Source organism: Gobius niger (assembly GCF_951799975.1).
Source record: "Gobius niger genome assembly, chromosome: 21".
NCBI lineage: Eukaryota > Metazoa > Chordata > Actinopteri > Gobiiformes > Gobiidae > Gobius > Gobius niger.
Window position 1 is genome coordinate 7,523,667 of NC_136872.1, and position 19,778 is coordinate 7,543,444.

General features: G+C 41.9%; 1 protein-coding gene across 11 annotated transcripts in view; it reads right to left on the reverse strand.

Moving 5' to 3' along the window:
- The window catches only part of LOC306980285 (calcium/calmodulin-dependent protein kinase type II delta 1 chain), a gene marked incomplete at its 3' end in the record, with an annotated part of 88,128 nt that overhangs the window by 26,718 nt on the left and 41,632 nt on the right, over positions 1-19,778 (reverse strand). For all 11 annotated transcript variants that reach the window (XM_079579626.1, XM_079579622.1, XM_079579625.1 and 8 more), the window contains exons 3-6: positions 16,815-16,874; positions 11,396-11,450; positions 6,910-6,975; positions 6,288-6,360 (exon numbers count right to left, since the gene is read on the reverse strand). In XM_079579626.1, coding sequence (XP_079435752.1) covers positions 6,288-6,360; positions 6,910-6,975; positions 11,396-11,450; positions 16,815-16,874 — 254 coding nt within the window. The remainder of the gene's footprint in view (positions 1-6,287; positions 6,361-6,909; positions 6,976-11,395; positions 11,451-16,814; positions 16,875-19,778) is intronic.

Consider the following 19,778-nt stretch of genomic DNA (forward strand, 5'->3'; position numbering starts at 1 on the left):
TTCAATTATCAAGTGATAGATGAATAAAGCTTAGACTACAATAAAACACAAGACATAATAAACTAAAGAAAAAGGAATTTGATGTTAAATAAGGATCAGTTGTTATATCTAGTGGTGAATTTCCTCAAGTGGCCCACCCATGCACAAATGTTTGCCGAACCCTAGAATATATTAGTCCCTCCAGGATTTTGTAATTGTTGTGGGTTGAAATGCCTGATTTCACGGACAATTGTTGCGGGAAAGTTGCAGCGTTTTGGAAAAGTTGCAATGCCGCACAAGTTCACAGACTCTGTTTAATTTTGCGTTTACAATATTACAAAATCCTGGCGGGACTTGTATACAAAAGACTCCTGGGATAGATTAAAGACCTTGTAATTCACACTCAGTGATGATCAATAATCAACAACCAAAACCTTTTTTTAAGCATCTTCATAATTTGATATTTTTGTAGCTCTGTGACCTTTGCTGCAAAATGTCAGCTTCATTAATCACACAGACGATAAAAATTTCATGAATGATAATCAGAATTAAGCGCAAACCCATTCACTCCAAGCTGGTTTAAAACCTGTGCTAATGAGATAGAAAACTGGGGGGAATCTTTTATGAAAACTTGTGCAGGAGCATGACAAACTCTGCAACACAGATGGTTAAACAGAAAGTTTCTCTCTCTCTCTCTCTCTCTCTCTCTCATCTCAGGAGACATCAGTCTGAGAAGTTTGCAGAGCTTTAGTCTACTTCAGAACTGTCAACAAACCCTGGGCTGATCTGCCTAAGCTGCTTTCATTATTGTTCTGCCGCTGTGCCGCTGAGCCACACTCCCTTCTGTCGCCCTAACAAGCGGCGTGCATTACAGTTTCACCTCAACCGCTCAAATCCCACACGCTAATCCTCCTGGTAATTATCATCTATTATTACAGAATAGCATAAGAATGTGCATATAAAAGATTTTTTAATACGTTACTGTGGACTGCTCGAGTACATTCTGGTCAACTTCTACTGAAAAGTAGTACCGACTCCTTATATCACTAAACTTAAAGCCATGAGGCAAGAAGCACATTTTTTATGAATATGAGTTACATATTGACATTTACAAACTCCATCCACAAGGAGGCAGTGTACCAATAATGATTCTTTAACATGGATTGATGGATGGATTAGGAGTGAAACTGTAAAACAGCAGTACTGTATGTGTCTCAATTGGCTCCTTGCACGATGTGGCTATGCTAGTTCCGCTAACCTGAAGTTGTGAGCGCCAGTACTTCCTCTTCCTGTTCATTTAGTCCCGTTCGACTAAGCATCATTTCTAAAGATTACACGGTGGACAGTGAGTTCCTGGTAGATGATCACTCACTGCGTGTTAAGAGTTTGATGTAGAATGTAAATACTTAATTGGGAGAGATCTCTCCGTTTAAAGGTTTGGAGAGTTTATCTCGAAGCTAAAGGCTAACGTTAATTTGATTGACAACATTTTAAAAAGTATCTGATCTCTATAACAATCGTCTTGTTTAAGTATTAATTACATTTGGTTAGTTATTTTTGTGTAATCTTTATTGCATGTTAGCTTTTAGCATGCTAGCTTTTAACTTCCAGACCAATTCTCAGGTCTTTATTAAAACAGAAAGGCAGCTGAAGTATTGACAATTTACACAAAAAATTGAACACGCTCTAAGTAATCATCTACCAAGACCTCACCATATTATAATCCTTAGAAAATATGTTCTATTTCAAACAGGTCTAAACTAATCTCAATGGGAAATGAGTTAGCTGCGGTCGTGTAGCTACATCGTGCAACTAGCCAGTTTATCACTAGCCACTATGTTTTCACTCTTGCAACATAGGATTAATGCTTTTTTTGGAGAATTGCTAGTATAATACATATGAGGTAAGTTCTATTGTAAATAATATTATCTTTTAACCATTCACACCTTTATTATCCTTTACTACCCACTCACCATTTGGCACTACTACACACATGCAAATTCAACCAAGCATTCAAAGTAGTGGACACAAACAGAGATGCACAACAACAGCCCGGCTAGTTACCCAATCAGGGCACTCCATTCATCTTCCGCCGCCACACGCAGTTCACAGAGCGCTTCATATCAGAGACTAGGATTGATGCTCGCTGCTCACTGCCTGGTAATAGCTGTAATTGGATTGGACCCAATACAGGCAGCCATAAAGAAGATAGAATTACTCCAACGGCGCAGGCTACGGATACAGACCGGGCAACAGCTCCTATTAGGTCACATGTGGAGTTACTGTAGGTCAGAGTGTCCATGAAGGAAATACTGGCGGCTTGTTTATAGATAATGTAAATAAAGAATTGAGAAGCAGGAAGTGAGTGGAATAGCCTTCATAAAGTCATAAAGTACATTGTAAAAGCAGCAATCGGCAAAAGAATTAAAGTCTTTTTGTCTTTCGTCAGACTGTGAATGACGTCTGTATAAATTCATGCATGTGAGTAAGGGTTTCTGAGAGCGAGCAAGAAGACGTTGGGGGAACATGGCTAAACTTCCACTTCAGCCACTTCATCGTTGAAGAATAACAGAAATTGGGCACGGGACAGACCATCCATTCGACCGTCCATCCGTCCGTCCATCCATCCGACCATCCGACCATCCAACCATCCGACCATCCAACCATCCATCCAACCATCCGACCATCCAACCATCCATCCGACCATCCAACCATCCGACCATCCAACCATCCAACCATTCATCCGACCATCCAACCATCCAACCATTCATCCGACCATCCAACTATCCAACTATCCAACCATCCATCCAACTATCCATCCGACCATCCAACCATCCAACCATCCAACTATCCAACCATCCATCCGACCATCCAACCATCCAACCATCCAACCATCCAACCATCCGTCCGTCCGACCACCCATCCGACCATCCATTCGTCCGACCATCCATCCATCCATCCATCCATCCGTCCATCCGTCCGACCATCCATCCATCCATCCGTCCGTCCGACCATCCGTCCGACCATCCGACCATCCATGCGTCCATCCATCCGTCCGTCCGACCATCCATCCATCCATCCGTCCTTCCGACCATCCGTCCGACCATCCGACCATCCGTCCGACCATGCGACCATCCATTCGTCCGACCATCCATGCGTCCGACCATCCATCCTTCCGACCATCCATCCTTCCGACCATCCATCCATCCATCCATCCATCCATCCATCCATGCGTCCGACCATCCATCCATTCGTCCGACCATCCATGCGTCCGACCATCCATCCTTCCGACCATCCATCCATCCATCCATCCATCCATCCATCCATGCGTCCGACCATCCATCCATGCGTCCATCCATCCATGCGTCCGACCATCCATGCGTCCGACCATCCATGCGTCCGACCATCCATGCGTCCGACCATCCATCCTTGCGACCATCCATCCATCCATCCATCCATCCATCCATCCATCCATCCATCCATCCATCCATCCGACCATCCGACCATCCAACCATCCAACCATCCATCCATCCATCCATCCAGAACAATGCAATCAATATAGTTGGTTAAAGAGTTTGTTTACAAAGTGCACAACTCCAAACCTATGTGATGGCTTACATCCAGGCACAACGCAAAGTGTACAACACAACCATTTGTTTGTGCGCACAGACACAGTGTTATTTCCAAATGGGATACAGCGTTGATTTGTTTTCAGCCAAGCCTTAATCCTGCCAGTGAACATTCTGAATCAGATATGGTCACAAGCTCGGTCGGTAGCTTTGCACTTTAGTTGATTGACCAAATGAAGTCCTGCTGCTCTGATTTGTGGAACCTCTGGTGATTCTTGCTGTTGTTGGCTAAGGAGGTAGATTATCAATACATCTGAATATGAATTTGAGAAAGCACAAATTCCTAAAGCTTTCGAAGATTAGCTACAACTATCTGCATAATGATTTTAATCTGCTGTCATTGTTTTTTTCCAATATGTCTACTGTACAAAAACAACCATTTCCCATATAAAAAAGCACATATTTGTCAGAAATAATACTTAACAAGTGCATCAACCAAGTGAATTTGTTAGACGCCCAAGGTAAAACTTTGCAAAGTTGTAGACTCGGATGTGAAAGTAGCGTCGACAGCAGTGAAACTTGTGCTGATCTGGCTGAGCGAACACGAGAGTGACTGTACCGACTCCACCTGCTGACAAACACTGACTTTAACGGTGTCCCCGGGGCCCCTGAACGCACCGGGGGATTTCTGACAAGCTGCTGCGCCGCGGGGACTTGCACTGGAGAATTACGGGCTACACTTCTGTCTCTTACAAAGCCACTTAGAGACATCGGCATGACAACTGCGAAATGTCCACAGCTAAAATGGAACAGGGACATGTTTTAGAAGCTAATGGCTTGCATTTTTCACTAGTTTGTGTTGTAGCCATCGGGAAACTTTGACAGTGTTGGTGTCGGTGGACAGCAACGAAGTAAATGTACTAAAGTAGTGTGCTTAAGTAGAGGTTTTCGATAACAAAAATTCCATGCAAATTTATTTGGTCGAAGACCGGTAAATCTAAAATAGTCAACTTAAAATGTATTTACTGCTTCATGGAGCTTTTCCTGTATGAACACAGCACAGAGCTGCTCTTTTGGCAATGAATTTGGTAACATTTTAGATTACAGCCTTCAAGTTCCATGTGTAAGCACAGGTAACAAGAAAGTAATAACACATGAAAGTAAAGGTAATTACACATTAAAGCACAAGCATTAATAACCGTGTTCAAAGGGGAATAAAGGTGTACATTATGTAGGTGTACGTGTAACAAACACATTGGGTACGGTGTATTTGCCCAATTTATGAAACTCGTATGCCCTTTATAAAGCATGGTGCATCTTGGTTACACGTTCTGCTTGTAACCTTTATTACATGTTGTATACAGTTGTTAAAATTTGGACACCTTTATTAAACCTTGCACTTAAACATATACGGTAATTACCTGAACTTACGTGTGTAATTACTAACCTTGTACTACAAATGAAACTCATGGGCAATCCAAATGTAATCCAAAGTGTTAACATGAATTTATAGATGAGGCTCTTTCAAACTGTCACTGTAGATCTTTTAGTCCATTATTTTAATTTTCATTTAGTCTTCATTAGTTGACGAAAAAATAGACAAAATAGACACTGATCTATGCCAGTTGTGAAGAAAGCTTTTACGCCTGAACTACAAATTTACAGACTTTACCATCATCACCAACATTTCAGCAATGATCCATTTTGGGACATTGATACGCCTCATCCTTTGCACTAGTGTACAATTGAATGAAAGCTGTGACAATGGAAGCAGAGCGCGGTGTCTAGACTTCTGCATTAAAATGAGCACTTAAACAGTTGTGTGGGAGTAACTTTATGAGGCAGTGCCGAAATCACGCCAGAGTCCGCGATCTGCTGCTGCTGCTGCTGCTGTTCTGGGCCCGTGGCTTATTTGTTTACCTTCCGTTTGTGTTGTCTTTGTCTTCTTGCACTGAGCCGTGACAGCTGCCAGGCAACAGCCAATCAGGGGGGCAGGGAGCCCATCGGCGGATGCAAAACCAAAAGCTTTAATATGAGCGCTCCTTTGGACACGCCCGGCTCATTTGATTGGCAAATCAGAGCCAAGTTCAGACGCGCTGTACAAGACACAATCACTTTGAAGGAGCTGCTCTGGGAACACGACCCATATCCAGCTCACCTACCATCAGAATCACTGACAGCTCGGGAATTGTGCCATGAAGTTCATTCAAAACTATTTTAACTATTTTGTTCAATTAGATATAAGTATATTCAAGTCTGCTCACACGTGATTCATTTCAAGAGTTACTTACGTGATGTTACTAATCTAAAGGCAAGGCACATTTTGAGCAAAAGCAATTCAAAGCACTAAACATAAAGAACACATTTTGGTTAGTTAAACAAAAACAATGAATATGAATACAATCAATTTTGCTCACAATGAAGAGTAAAGACAACAAACTACTTTAGGTTGTTGAAAACACTGGCCTGTCTCAGCTTTTCTGCTCCAGACTCAAGCCACACAAAACTGAAACGCAGGCTCACCATGATAAGTCCTAACTCTAGAAACCAGAAATCTAAACTTAGTTTCCAAACATCTCCCTGTTCCTTCAGCATAGCCCTAATTCTTTGGAAACAACATGTGTAGTAGTAGTAGTAGTAGTGGTAGTAAGGCATTGTACTTGGCAGTAATGGTGATGGTTGTTGGTTGTAGCGATAGTCATTGGCAGTAGTGGTTGTAGTAGTTGCAGGTTGACTGACCTTAAGGTCACGGTGGACCACGCCCATCTGGTGACAGTGGAGCACGGCCTCCAGGATCTGCTGGATGCAATGGCTGGAAACAAACACCAGGGGGCGATCCAGTTAGTCACAGCTTAAAACTGACTAAAATCACACTGCAAAATTGGACACTGGGGCTACTGAGTGCTAGCTCTCGGAGGAGTGAAAACAAAAAGATACACCGCATGAAAAAGAAGAAGGCAAATGATGGTGGTTGTACTTAATACTTGGATAATACAAATCCACTGCTACAGAACCTAAAATCTCTGCTTTGAAAACACAATCCTTTTAACCATGACATTGATGTAGAGTAAATTGATGCTCCTTTATTTTAACAAGCCGATTTTTTCCACAAACAAGTGGCTTCTGCTCAGAATGCACGCTAATGATCGCGGCACTGCAACATCCAGCATCAAAAGCATGGGACGTACCGGAAGCAAATCAAAGGCACAATCGCAGCGAGCATCGAATCCAGGTTGGCCGATTTTACATAGGTTATATATAGAATGGCGTGATTAGTGGGACTTTCTTAGCAAACATCCTACACTTTGAACACGTATGCTCTCTTTAATCTGCCTCGGAGGGGATAGTTAAAAGCACCAACCTGGCATCTGCTTCACTGTAGTATTCTCTGGCAACGATGTCCTCGAAGAGCTCCCCGCCTGTCACTCTGGGAGAGGAAAGAAAAGCTATAGTAAGGAGTTAGGAGTTAGGAGGTAGGATGCGAGGTGGACGGATGAGAGAGTGGAAACGGTAATGTGAACAGATGGAGGGGGATCCCAAGTGTCACCAGTGAGTAACACATCACCAGAGTGGGACTGGAGAGCTCAAGGTGCTAAGAGATTATCAGTGAGAGATATAGAGTGTGTGAGGAAAATGAGAGGTAAGTATGAATAAAACGACTGTGGGGATGTTTAGTAAGGTGTGCCCTGAAGTGGAAAAATGATGGAAGATGTTGGATTTTAAAGGTATGGCTCAAGTCAAGTACTGATTTCACACAGAACAGCTGCAAAGTTGATTTATTCACAGTTACAAAAACATTGGTTAAAGCTGCCTTATGCAACTTTTAGGCAGAAAAAAAAGCTGATATTTGTGCATATTTGACTTTGTAGTGATCGGTCAGCATGGCGCCTTTACTTTCGATCATGGCGGTCTCTACAAAGCTGCAGGATTAGCTGTTTTGTATGTTTTCTGGTGAGAGGGTCTGTTTGCAGCGAAAACCTTCGAAACAATTGATCCTGGAGCGTCCTAGAAAGCACAGTAATGGAAAGTAAAGGCGCCATGCTGACCATCCATACAGCCCCTTGGTCACTACAAAGTAAAATACATACAAGAATCAAAATAAAAAGTTGCATAATGCACCTTTAAACAAGTATGTATACACCTAAAAAGACTCCGTAAGGATTGTAAGGAAATCTGAACGAGCGTCTGACTCATGCTTTGCTTACACGCTAGAACATGAAGACCATGTCAGTGAGATTAGCTGACAAAGGTCAACATCATAATCATCATGCACATAATGTAAAGCACAGATAATATGCAAACACACAAACAACGGATTCACTGTGAGGCAGTCAAACTCTCTGCACAGAGGTGAGCAAGACTAGGATAAAAGGGGACAGTCTTTCTCTGTCATCAGCTGGTTTTATTTCTTTGTAACTAGGAACAATGGCAATAAACGCCTAATCTTTGAGACAACTTCTATCTCCAGTGCATGCTTAGGGTATTTCCAAATATATGTTCCCGCTGGGTCTTAACAATTGGTGCCGTGACCCGGATATCTTCGCGAGAAGAATTGCAGGATCGCTGTTACTATTGTTTATTTGAATTGTTAATTTTGTTTTTCTCTTAAACTGAGCCTCGGACGATGCAATAATGGCGATACCCATTATTGGACAGACCAAACATTTGCAGACGTGGGAGACAAAGCCTGTGGACGAGACCACTCAAAGGGGAAAGAGGCCTCAGAACAAGGTAAGCAGAAACCTTTTCTAAATTACTGCCACGCTCGACCATGTTGTTTCTCTATATTTAAGTGGCCTCGCTCTTAAGGTTTGGAACTTCACTATTTACATTTTTTGACATACACTGATCAAAGGCAAGAGAAAAGTGACAAACATATTGTTGTTCCTTAGTACAAGGATTCCTTTAGATAAGTTAAATCCGCAAGGGTCAGGGACCACTATATAAACTTTCGGTGGCTGGTCAAGGAAAAAAAAAAAAAAGATAGATCTGAATACCCAAGTACCCAGAGGTTCCCACCCCTACTTGGGAACTTGCTTTTTGCCCCCAAAAATGCTGATCTATTGAGATCTACCGACTTTGTGCAAGTGGGGGAGCCAGGACACAGAGAGGACATGCCGTTCCCACTGCGTCCGTGGACTGACAAAGTAAAGCCAGGATGTGCACCATGGCTCTGAACACCCTCACCTGCTCACGGCCCAGTCAAAAATGTACTCCTGCCCACTCCTCCTTGACAACTTTCCAATTGGTCTATTACATCCATCTAGCCGGAAAGCAGCCAAAAGATGGGTAGAGAAAAAAAAAAAACTTCTGTGAGCCAAAGAGCCCCTTTCATCATATTTCACCAGTACAAAGCCATATAGTTTAAACATATTAAACGGTAAAATCACATTGCTATGATGCGTTTCTGAAATGGTTTGTAAAAGATTTAATATCAAGTCAAATCCCAAAGTTCTGATCATGGAAAGCTGTAAAAAGCCCCACACATCAAAAGTGATTGACATGTGTAGCATTATCAGCAGAACTTTCTCGCATTAGAAACGAGCGAAAAGGATAAATTAGCATAATCTTCATAACCCGGTGATTATGCTGCTCGATGAGTCATTACCATAAAACTGTGAGCGGCTTTGTTCAAACTGGGAACAAGCGATTCTATTAAAGATCGCATTGCTATTCACTGGGAGGATCATTTCCTCTTAAAACTATGGTGAAGCTCAACTTTTCCGCCTCGAAAATGAAAGCACATTGTTGCGGAGCAGGTACGAGTTGTGAATAGATTATGCAGAGGAAAGCTGTGGCAGGTTTGGGCAGATGGCGGCGGCGGCGGCTGCGCGGAGACGAGTGAAGACGGTGATCCTTGAGCCATCTGCGAGGAGCACGGCTTCCATCCTTCACTCAGACACTTTAAAAGCTCATACTGTGGAGGCGGGAACCATCAAAAAACACCCAAATGACAAATAAAATAAGGGCCAAAACAGACACCTGCCAAGTTCAAACGCAACACCTGTAATGTTGTGGATGTTCCATGACTGAGCTACAGCTTCCCAGAAAGACTGTCATCTTTTAAAGGGGGGGTGTTATGCAAAATCGACTTTGTCAAGCTTTACATCATGTTATTATGTCATTCCCTCATTAAAAACATGCCTGAAGTGTTGCCTTGGCACATTCACATATTTTTGAGTAATCTGTAAAAACTCTGATGGCGGCCATTTTAGGGATAGGTTTGCCTGAGTCCTCCTAGGAACGCCCCCACCTCCTGGAGACGCCTCCGAGCTTTCGTCACCAGCCGAGTAACCAACCACTGCTCCTCAGCAGAACCCCCTCCCCACTGATGCCACAGAAAAGCGTGTGGAGGGGGCGTGTCGGAAAGGCTCAGAGGTTCTTAAAGAGACAGAGGCCTATTTCAAGACATTCACTACAGCCATTTTGAGAGAGACATTTTATACAAGGCAGTTATTCTAATTTACTGCATTTACAGACCAACAGAAGGTTTGGTCATCATTGTAGTGTGATATTCACCTTATTCCGGACGTTCGCGTGGGCGTCGCCATGAATTGTGCCCGCCCCTTTTCTCCTATGTGTTAACATGGGGCTGGAGAAGTCCACATAAAATCAGTCACTACACGAAAACAAAGCTGTTTTTCGGCCGCACAGAGAAACGGTGCAGAGTTGACATGTTGGTGCAAGTGAACATTGGCCATTTTACACAAATCAATCGACTAAACATCAGATTTGAGCGGAGAATATTTTCCCTCGTTCTCCGTTTAAATGAACGGGCTTCCAGCTCGACCAGAAGTGTCTGGACAACGAGGTGCCGAGACAACGCAAAAAGTGGCAAAAGTGGGCGGGGCGGAATAAGGTGAATAGACTGGTGCTATGTGATTGAAAAAAGCAGAATACCCCCTCTTTAAGGCATGAAGAAGAGAATCTGGAAAGCCAGGTCCAGCTCATTTGTTTTTACCAATCTTTGCCAATTTTGATCGATTCTTTTCTGAGCAGTGAAACTCCTGATCTTCCAAATGCACATTTTATTGTCATTACGTGCCTATTTTTACTAGCCTCCACAGCATCATAGTTTTAGTAAAGTATTAAAGTGATAGTCTGGAAGTCTAAATGTATTACACATTTTATAAAAATGTGCAAAATCGATCTTGCATTTTGATGTAAAGTGACAATACAGTAGTCCAGTATCCTCCCGCGTCGACCAATAAGACGAGCTTTTCCTTGTGAACCAACCTGTCAGGTCCAATCAGGAGGAGGGGGAGGAGCTTGATCATTTACTTTTGAAAATTCTGCTCCTGCTCTCCTCATTTTACAAATTAAGAGGGACTTTCTGGTTAAAGAGGGGAGGCTTTTAATTGCTTACTTGCTTACTTAATTTCACTCCATCTCTCCTCACTTTGCAAACTTACAGACTATCACTTTAATGGGTCGCCAAAAAAAGTCACTCGATTCAATTACAGCCCCAAATAATGGTCACTTTAAATGGGTTTAGTGGGTTCTGGTCACTTGTTAGGCTCAAACCACCAACCTGTGGGTTTGCCTGCAAAAGCTCTACCACTGAGCCACTCTGTTCTGCATAAGACACTCAGACATAACTGCAAAAGTATTATCATCATCATCCTCTGTTCACATGTGCATGACATCTGAGCCTTGATGTTCCTATTTGGACAGCCATGTGAGAGCAGTGTGATGAAAGCTGACAGTGTGTCCCTGGGAGGAGGCTTTCACATTTCCCATGATGCCGATGTGCAGTTCGGTTCTGATTGACATTTCCTCTCTGAACGTATGATCTGATGTGTTTGTTACGCTGTGGCGGGACGTCCCGGGGGAGGTGGTTCACTTACAGGTCGAACACCAGGTAGTGGAAGCCCTCCTCTGATATGCTGTCGTGGAGCCGCACTGGGGGAACACATCAATAAGATTCAACGTTAGGCAGAAGAAACACGACAAGAAATGGGTTGTAAAGTAAGTTGTTGTTTTTTTTGTTTTAATGAACAATGTTATGAAGGTTACAACAAATAAAAGGTGTTAAAACTTGTTAAAAGTACCAAAAAAACTGTTGGTATGGGCCCATCAACAAAATTAAGAATAATAATGAACAAAATGAAGCCGAGCACTGATCACTCAAGGTTCAAAAGAAATTATCTGTTTCACTGAGGCTTTTCTTTTGGCTCCTTGTCCTGGGACCTGCGTGTGTCCTGCCTAAGGCCCACAGTTGCCCACGTAATCCTCAATAACCAGGCATCTCTAAACATCTCAATTTGAGCATAATAATCCAAAATTTTGTTGTTTTGACTAGTTAAGAAGTTGTTGTGCATTTGTCCTAGATTATTTCACTTGTTCTGAGATGTTTCTGACTCGTTTTGATACATTTCGTCCTTATTTCAGGTCATTTTCTTAGATTTCTAAGAAAATTGGTCTTATCTCATTGGCAATTTTACTTTCTTTTTTCAAGCAAGATTTACCTTAGAACTGGTCTGAAATGTCCTCAAACAAGCAAAGTAAACTTGGTCCGATCAGGAAAAGTGTCTAAATGAGTGAAAACCGCTCAAAACAAGATACATTTCCTCAATTCAAGTCATTTAAGCCAATGCTTGATATTCACTTTTTGCAGGCCAGTAATGACTCAATGGTTTAGTTTGTCCAAGAGCGGTGTTTTTGGAGTCCGACTACATCGTGGTGGTGTTTCCAGTAACAATTACTAGAATAAACTTTGTAATGCACGTTTCTCAATGTAGAATAGTTAACATTGTCCTGAATTAAGTGTTTTGGGATGTTGAAGTGATGTAGAAATGAAGTTAAAAATACACTTTGTGGAGAGACAGAAAGTGATTATTCCACAAGCAGCGTCACTAGCAGATATTACGCTCATATATTCACATTTACACAGGTTGTTTTTTAATATGCCATATGCTCTGGCGACACGGTGTTATTTTTATCCATGGCACTCCTTTAAATGAGCATATCGGTTGGTTACACTTGGCGAGTTCTGACCTCTGCTAACCGCTAACCTTCACTCCCGCGCTCATTAGCTTGAGCGGCTAATGGACGTGCTACACCGGCGCGGGGAGTGACGGATCCGGTCACGGAGACGCCTCGCGCTCCAGCTGACGGTGACAACAGCGGCTCGTGGCAGTGCCGGCGCTGCAGGGTTTATTTTGAGTGACAGAGATTTTTTCCTCATACCTGCCTTTGACAGAGAGAAGGTGTATGTGTGAGAACAGAGCTGCCAGTCACCGGAGCGCAGGGATGTTTGGCTAGTTTTGATCATGAGGTGAAGTCACTAAAATGCTCTGCGGATCTCTACATTTTAAACGCAGCGTTAATGAAAGAAAAACAGGCCACGTGCACCGCTGTGTGTCTTAATAAAGCACATTTTTACCCAACGTGACACTTAAAAGCGTATCTAAATAACTCACATGAACAATCAGGACGTGAGGGGGGAACTGTGAGTGTTTGGTCAGCTGCAAATAGATCGAACTGATGTTTACTGTAAATAGTATGTGACCAGATCTAGATCCAGGATTTGAGAACCACTAGCCAACAGCTTTAGCTTCTCAGTTGGTTCCTGATCGGTGATATTACAATTTGCACGGAATATACCACTTTAATTAAGGCGGGACACTGCAGGTGAATAGGGAAAAAATTAAAATTTACAGATATCAATTTGAAACTTTTGCTGTCGATCACTGGCATAAATGTGAGAGAAAAATACAATACAAATTTTCTGTCATTTTATCTTTTCATATAAGAACAAGGTGTTTTATGCCTAAAAATGCCCCAAATTTCCCATCTTTTCAGCGACGAAATCTGAATAACGGATAGAGCTACGTTCAAATTTATGGTTTCATTTTATTGATAAATGAGTTACCAAGACTTTTTCAGGGGGGATTTTGGATTTCTTGTTTAGTTTTAAAATAAGCAGTTTTTTAGTGGAAAGATTTGTAAACATGTAATTTTCACCTTATTTTTTGACATTCAAAACTCAATAAATGGGGCTTAGGGATTAAATAATAAAAAATCCCTCTGAAAAAATCTTCCAAATATTGTTCAGTCCAAGGCAGGAAAATGTGAAGTCTTTAGGTCCGACTGACGTGGACATAGTGTCGCCACAATGACAGAAAAATGTGTTTTGAGAAAAAGGCCCTTGAAATTGCATTCTCCCATATAAGTCTATGGGGGAACATTGAATCAGCGCAATATTTAAACATGTTATTGTGAAGATTAGGCATATTTTCTGTTTCCGGGTGAAAGCTTATATGTTCAGAGACCAATTTGGCAGAAAACCTAAAAACTGAAAAAATTGAGTTTTGCCTGTAGTGTCTCCCCTTAAGAACTAAATTGTACAAAAGATTAATACATTTTAAACCTAAAACATTAGAGTAACAAGTGGTTAAATGCAGAAATGTTTCCATTATACAGTATATTAGAAGTAGTCTATATTTTTACACGTGTTTTGACCAGGTGATTAATTTGATCAATTTATTCATTTATTTTACTTTTACTGTTATGGGTGGTTGTGTGAAGACAAGCACTGATAACTTCATGATTTGATGTACCCAGAAGATAAAACATTATACTGTATAATAATATATATTTACGCATGCAGTCGGACAGTGATAGCGTTAAGTTTCCTGAATGGTAACTCATTAGCACATTTGTTATCATGCCTCGGAGGGCTTGGATCCTGGAAAGATGCCGCAACATAATAACTCCAAAAGAATGAATAATGGATTGTAGCTTGTTAACTTAAACTTAATCACTAAGTATATGCACTGGTTCCCATCCTTTATAGTCCCCACTTCAAATGTAAGCTGGACGGTGCCAGATAAAGTGTTTAAACTAGCAGATCTCCCATAGGACGCGAGTAACGTGGGTTGGCTCATATCCTGATTGACACTTTAGATCCATCATAGCGGTAAACTCGGAGAATCCCTCGGTATTCCCAGCGCTCCGGCTGTGTGGACGGAATTCTAATGAGACGGCCTGGGCTTATGAGAGAGGCAGAAGACGGATGGGCCTCTGAAGGACAGTGAGCGGCGCTGGAGTGATCACATCTGAAGAGCGGAGTAAAGACGGGCTAGCCTTAACAAGTATATGGCTTTGGCTGAGAAATCCACAGCAAGTCAATGGAGAGTGACAGTGCGGCGGCGGATGCAGTTAACGCCGACCGGTTCAATAAGGCTCAAGGCGAGGAGAGAGAGAGAGAAGGTGCCTCATTTACTGCCATTGAAACATAACACTAAAAAAAGCACATGATTAAAAGAACGCAAACAGTTTTGGAGACAAAGGGCAGCCTTGGTAATATTTGTAGTATTTTCACTTTCAATGTGTATAGAAAAAAATCTCTAGAACTTTTTTTTATTTATTAATACAAAACGCCAGCAGGAGGTACTACTCTCTACCTGGAAACACAGGACAAAACAAAACCATTCAGAATACGCTTAACCCTAGAAAACTATCGCTCAAATTCATAACACCATCACTAACGCCGGGTGATTTTTACCCGAGATAATACCAATAAAAAGTACTTGTCATCAAAATCGATCAAAACATGACAATACATGACACATTTGAGTCGTGTTCTTTTATATTAAACTGTGTCATGTCTAATAAAATGAAAGAAAAGCATCAGGAGGGGACCAGATAAAAATGCTCCAAAATTATTGGAAAATTAGGAATTTGGGAACAAAAAAGTCCTAAAAAACAAAATAATGAAATTGGAAACTTGGTTTTTAGTCCACCCATTCCTGGGATATGTGAGACTTCTCTGGTGAAGCTCAGTGTCCTCGGCACAGCCGCAGGAGAGAGAAACAAAAAATGTCATATTTTGAATGGGTATAACTGAGCAGCTGACTAAAAGAACTATGTGTTCCTCACTTGCTGTGAGGCCAGAGACACCAAACTCTGAGACAGGAGCAAAGCTGTCGTTGAAGTAGGAAAAATAAATGTGTCAGTCCTTGATGTCAACCTTGAAAGGGGCAAGAGCCTGATTAAATATACCTAACCCCACCTGACCTCCTATCACTATTACTGGGTGAAAATCACCCGAACATGTGCCTGGAGGAAAAAGTGTATTTGGATTAGGAAAACACCCAGGCCATCAAAGATGTCAAAGACAACGCTGGAGCTACAGAGACCCAGGACACTCAGACAAACGCAGCACAATGAAAATCACATAAATGTATTTGCGGCAATAGTGTTGTAGGATTAAAACAAAGGTTACCTTAGTGATTTGAGTATTGCCATTATAAAATAAAAGCGGTGGTTACTGGACTTAAAACAACAGGGGTTTTGTGGATTAAACCAGTGGAAGAGGGAGACGGACTAGATATTGTAGGGGAGGATGAATTAAAAGTGTGCAAATGAAATAAAACACCCCTCCAGGTGTGTGTTTTTTAAAAGAGAAAATATCTTGTTAAAAAGCTTTAAAAAGTCAGTTCTTAAAGCAATTAAAAGAAAAGTTGTATTTTTCCACTTGCTACCACTGCAAAACAACAAGGACTTGGCATCATTTGACACCAGATGCCCTTCCTGTTGCCTGCTACATGCGACTGAGTGGGGATCAGCCAGCAACACTTTAGTGCAGGCCATTTCAGAGATGGTAATTACCGTTTCCCAGCGTCAGCTCAGAACTAAGTGTACTGTACAGTGCATGAAAGAAGAGCCGATAAGCACGATGGTGTGGGTCACTGGAGAAAATAGCACTTTTCCAGCAAAGAGAACAATGGGAAACCATTATGTTTGATAAGGAAAAGTGGTTAGAACTTTTAAGCGTTAAAAGCACTGGTTTAACCACAATGATTGATTCATCCATCTTTAATGGAAATTTATCATCTTTATTGGAAATGGCTTTCAATCATGCAAAAAAGCAGCAAACCCACGCACTCCAAACAAATATGAGCAGCACGAGGAAGTACTTCTGTTAAAAAGCCTTTATTTACCGCCATATCTTCATCAGGGCTTAACATGGCTTCAAATCATGTTGCAATATTAATAAATCCTCATGATGTGTCCAAACGTAGTTATTAGGCATAATATGAGAAAGGGAAAAAGGGACATTGCAAGTGTCCATAGTTATTTAGCATTTACGCATCACTGTGGTCACTTGAGAGCAGACATCATGTTTGCCCCAGTTGCTGCCTATTGGACTGTACGTGTAAGCGGGTCAGTGTGAAACTATGCCGTCCCTGCTCCCAGAAGTCACCTTGCTTTCAGCATTCATTTCATATTCCCTCTTCACAGTAATGCATCGTTTCTTACCGATGTTGGGATGCTTGAGCAGACGACAGATGCGAGCCTCCCTCTCCAGTTTCTGGTGATCTGTAGAGACAAAAAGAGACAAACTGTCAAAGCCTGAAAGGCGAATGAGCTGAGGGTATGCAGATGATGTCATAGCATAGCAACAGAAGCCAAACAAGTGTCAAGGGTAAGGAAATTAGCTATTGATTTTTGACACTCAGTCCGGGACAATGAGGATTCTCTTTAGAATAAAGAGTAGGTATGGATTTCACTTTTATAGGTTTATTTAATGTTCAACAATCTGTGGGGAAACACAGTATTTGAACAGATTCCAACTGCAAAGAGCCTCTTGATTGCAAAGAAGGGCCCCGCATCCATAAGAGTTACTCTTTTGTGTACAGTATTGTATAAAATGCATATTTCTTTTGCAAATTATACAGCATATCTGCACTACATTACCATTTAGACCAGTGATTTGAAATCTTTCCCACCGAGCACCAGCTGGAATCTTATTAAAGTACCACAAGCTCTACAACAGGAGTTTAACAGGCCAACACAGAGACTAAACCAGGTCAAAACTACAACAGAGGACCATTAAAAGGAGCTCGCACTCCACAATTTCAGAAAAACTGATACTCAGGATGCAACAATAAGACCCTCAACAAGATGCTTTCCTACAAGCTCAATCAGATGACAATAGCAATGAGCAAACTGTCGTGTGCTATAGGGCTTACAAATCCAAATCCACGCAGAACTACCTCTTAGTTAAATAGGATGTGGCCATTCAACATCCAAAACAGGTGCACAAAGACTTGGCGTAGCGTCGGTGTGGCTGCCTGCTGTCCAGCTCATTTGCCATTCAAATGCAGAGGCTGGAGGAGGTTGAATAATATCGTGAATGGTACAATAGTATGAATAAATAGCAAGCGTGCAGTTCATTGAGGTGAAATGAAAGGTGGATTTTCTTCCTTTTAATTTAAGTCCACATGTGGAGAAATCACAGTTTGAATGGACTCGCAACAGGCAAATCGCAAAGATGACAGTTATTTGTGTTGTACATGTATAACTTACAAGATTATTATGGCGTCTACAGAAAGGTTCTGATTGAATTGTGCGTGTGGACACGTTTCAAATGTGTAAATTAACCGTGCAGCCTTTTAATAAACCATTTCCAATGTGAAGAGAAAATGATCTAATAATCACACAGACCACTCTGTGTTACAAGCATACAGTATGTCCGTTTCATTGCTTAAGTGTTTGTAGGCAAACTCCTACAAACCTACAACTCAAAGTGTAAAAAAATCATTATCAAAGATTTGTTTAAAATGCCAGTGGCTGAGTGGCTGGTTAGCACATCTTGCCTCACAGCAAGAAGCTCACGGGTTCAATTCCCATTGTGGGTCATGTGGGCCTTTCTGTGTGGAGTTTGCATGTGTCTCTCCCCGTGTCTCAATGTGTTTTTAACATAGACATATTAAACTAATAGACCATCATTACTCACTCCTTCCCATTTGACAAAAAACTACGTTTAAGAGGGAATTCATGGTGGATTATCAGACTCCTCTTCCCCAGCTCTGATGAAGCATGTTCCTAAAAATGGCATAAGGGCGGGATCTTCACTGTAGACTCGGCCCTTGTGAGACGTGTAGCTCGCACAACTCCAATGCAACAGTCCGGCCCTCATTAGTATGAAAAAATGTTCTTACGAAAACCAGCCTGGTTTCTTTAATTGTAACTAACCCAGCGTTATCACAGGAGGAATATTTAGCTGTAGAAAGTTTCAGAAAATTATTATTATTAGTGTCTGAAGTGCAATACTTTCCAATGGGAGACTAGCGGCTATATGGAGGTACTACAGCAATGGTGGCCTCTAGTGTCGTCGTCAGCAGCCATTGGTTTTTAATCCTCCAGCCAGGTGATTCTGACCAGGCTCGACATTTGGAGATGTGTCTCTGGCTAACTGTTCTTAGGGCCCCAGCGGCATCAGAGGATGGATCAAATGTACAAGACAAATTTCCCTACGGGGACAATAAAGTACACCTTCACCTTAAACAAAGATGAGACAATTAATCACCCACTTTTGTGTTTGCATATTTGCCTAAACTTTACCATGACAAAACCAAAAGCACAAATCCAAACATGAGTGAGCGGCAGAGAGAACACAGACTTGGCTCTGGGACCAAAACAAATGTTTACTCTGTGTAATCTCAATCCAGCAGTGTGTCAGATCTAATCCGGAGCGCCAGAGCCCAGATGTGACCGCTGCCCCCCCCCCCCAACCCCCCAATAGGAGCGGGATTTACACGGGCGCGGTCCTCACCCGACCAATGGGCTGCGCTTTTACAGAAGAAGTGTGTTAGCGCTCTGCGGCTCGCTGCTAATCTGTGACATAACTGGATTTAGAGCATCCCCCTCAGCCCCTGCTCTCCAGAGATCTGCGCCTCTCTCAATGGGCCCCCCCAACGCACGGCAACAGATTGGACACTGGCCGACATTCAGACACAAAAACAATATGCCATTCAGCGTAAAAAAAAAAAAAAAATGTTGTAGTCAATGGTCATTTTGTGGTGTTGACGTGTCCCCACTCGCTGTACTCCGAGTCCCAGAAATACGCGAATATCCTCAAAGTCGCTCTCTGCTGTTTAGAACAAAAGGGGAAAAATGCCGGAGACCCCGGAGGGACTTTTGTGTCCAAGTGAAAATGGAAAAGGTTTCATAACGTTCGAAGCTGACAGGCCTCATTAGCAAGCGCTGAAGCCGGTGTCAAAGGTTCACAGCGATTAACAAGTGAACAAGAAAAGCTTTTAATTTATGCAAAAGCCATCTCACTAAATATTACGCGTTTCACCCGCCGTGCCAAAACCAATCAAGCACACGAGACAAGCACAAAAATCCACAGATGTGATGGCAAATTACATAAAACCTTACCTTTACCACGCAAAGTTTTTTTTATTATTTTTTTAAACTAATCAATACTCCAACATT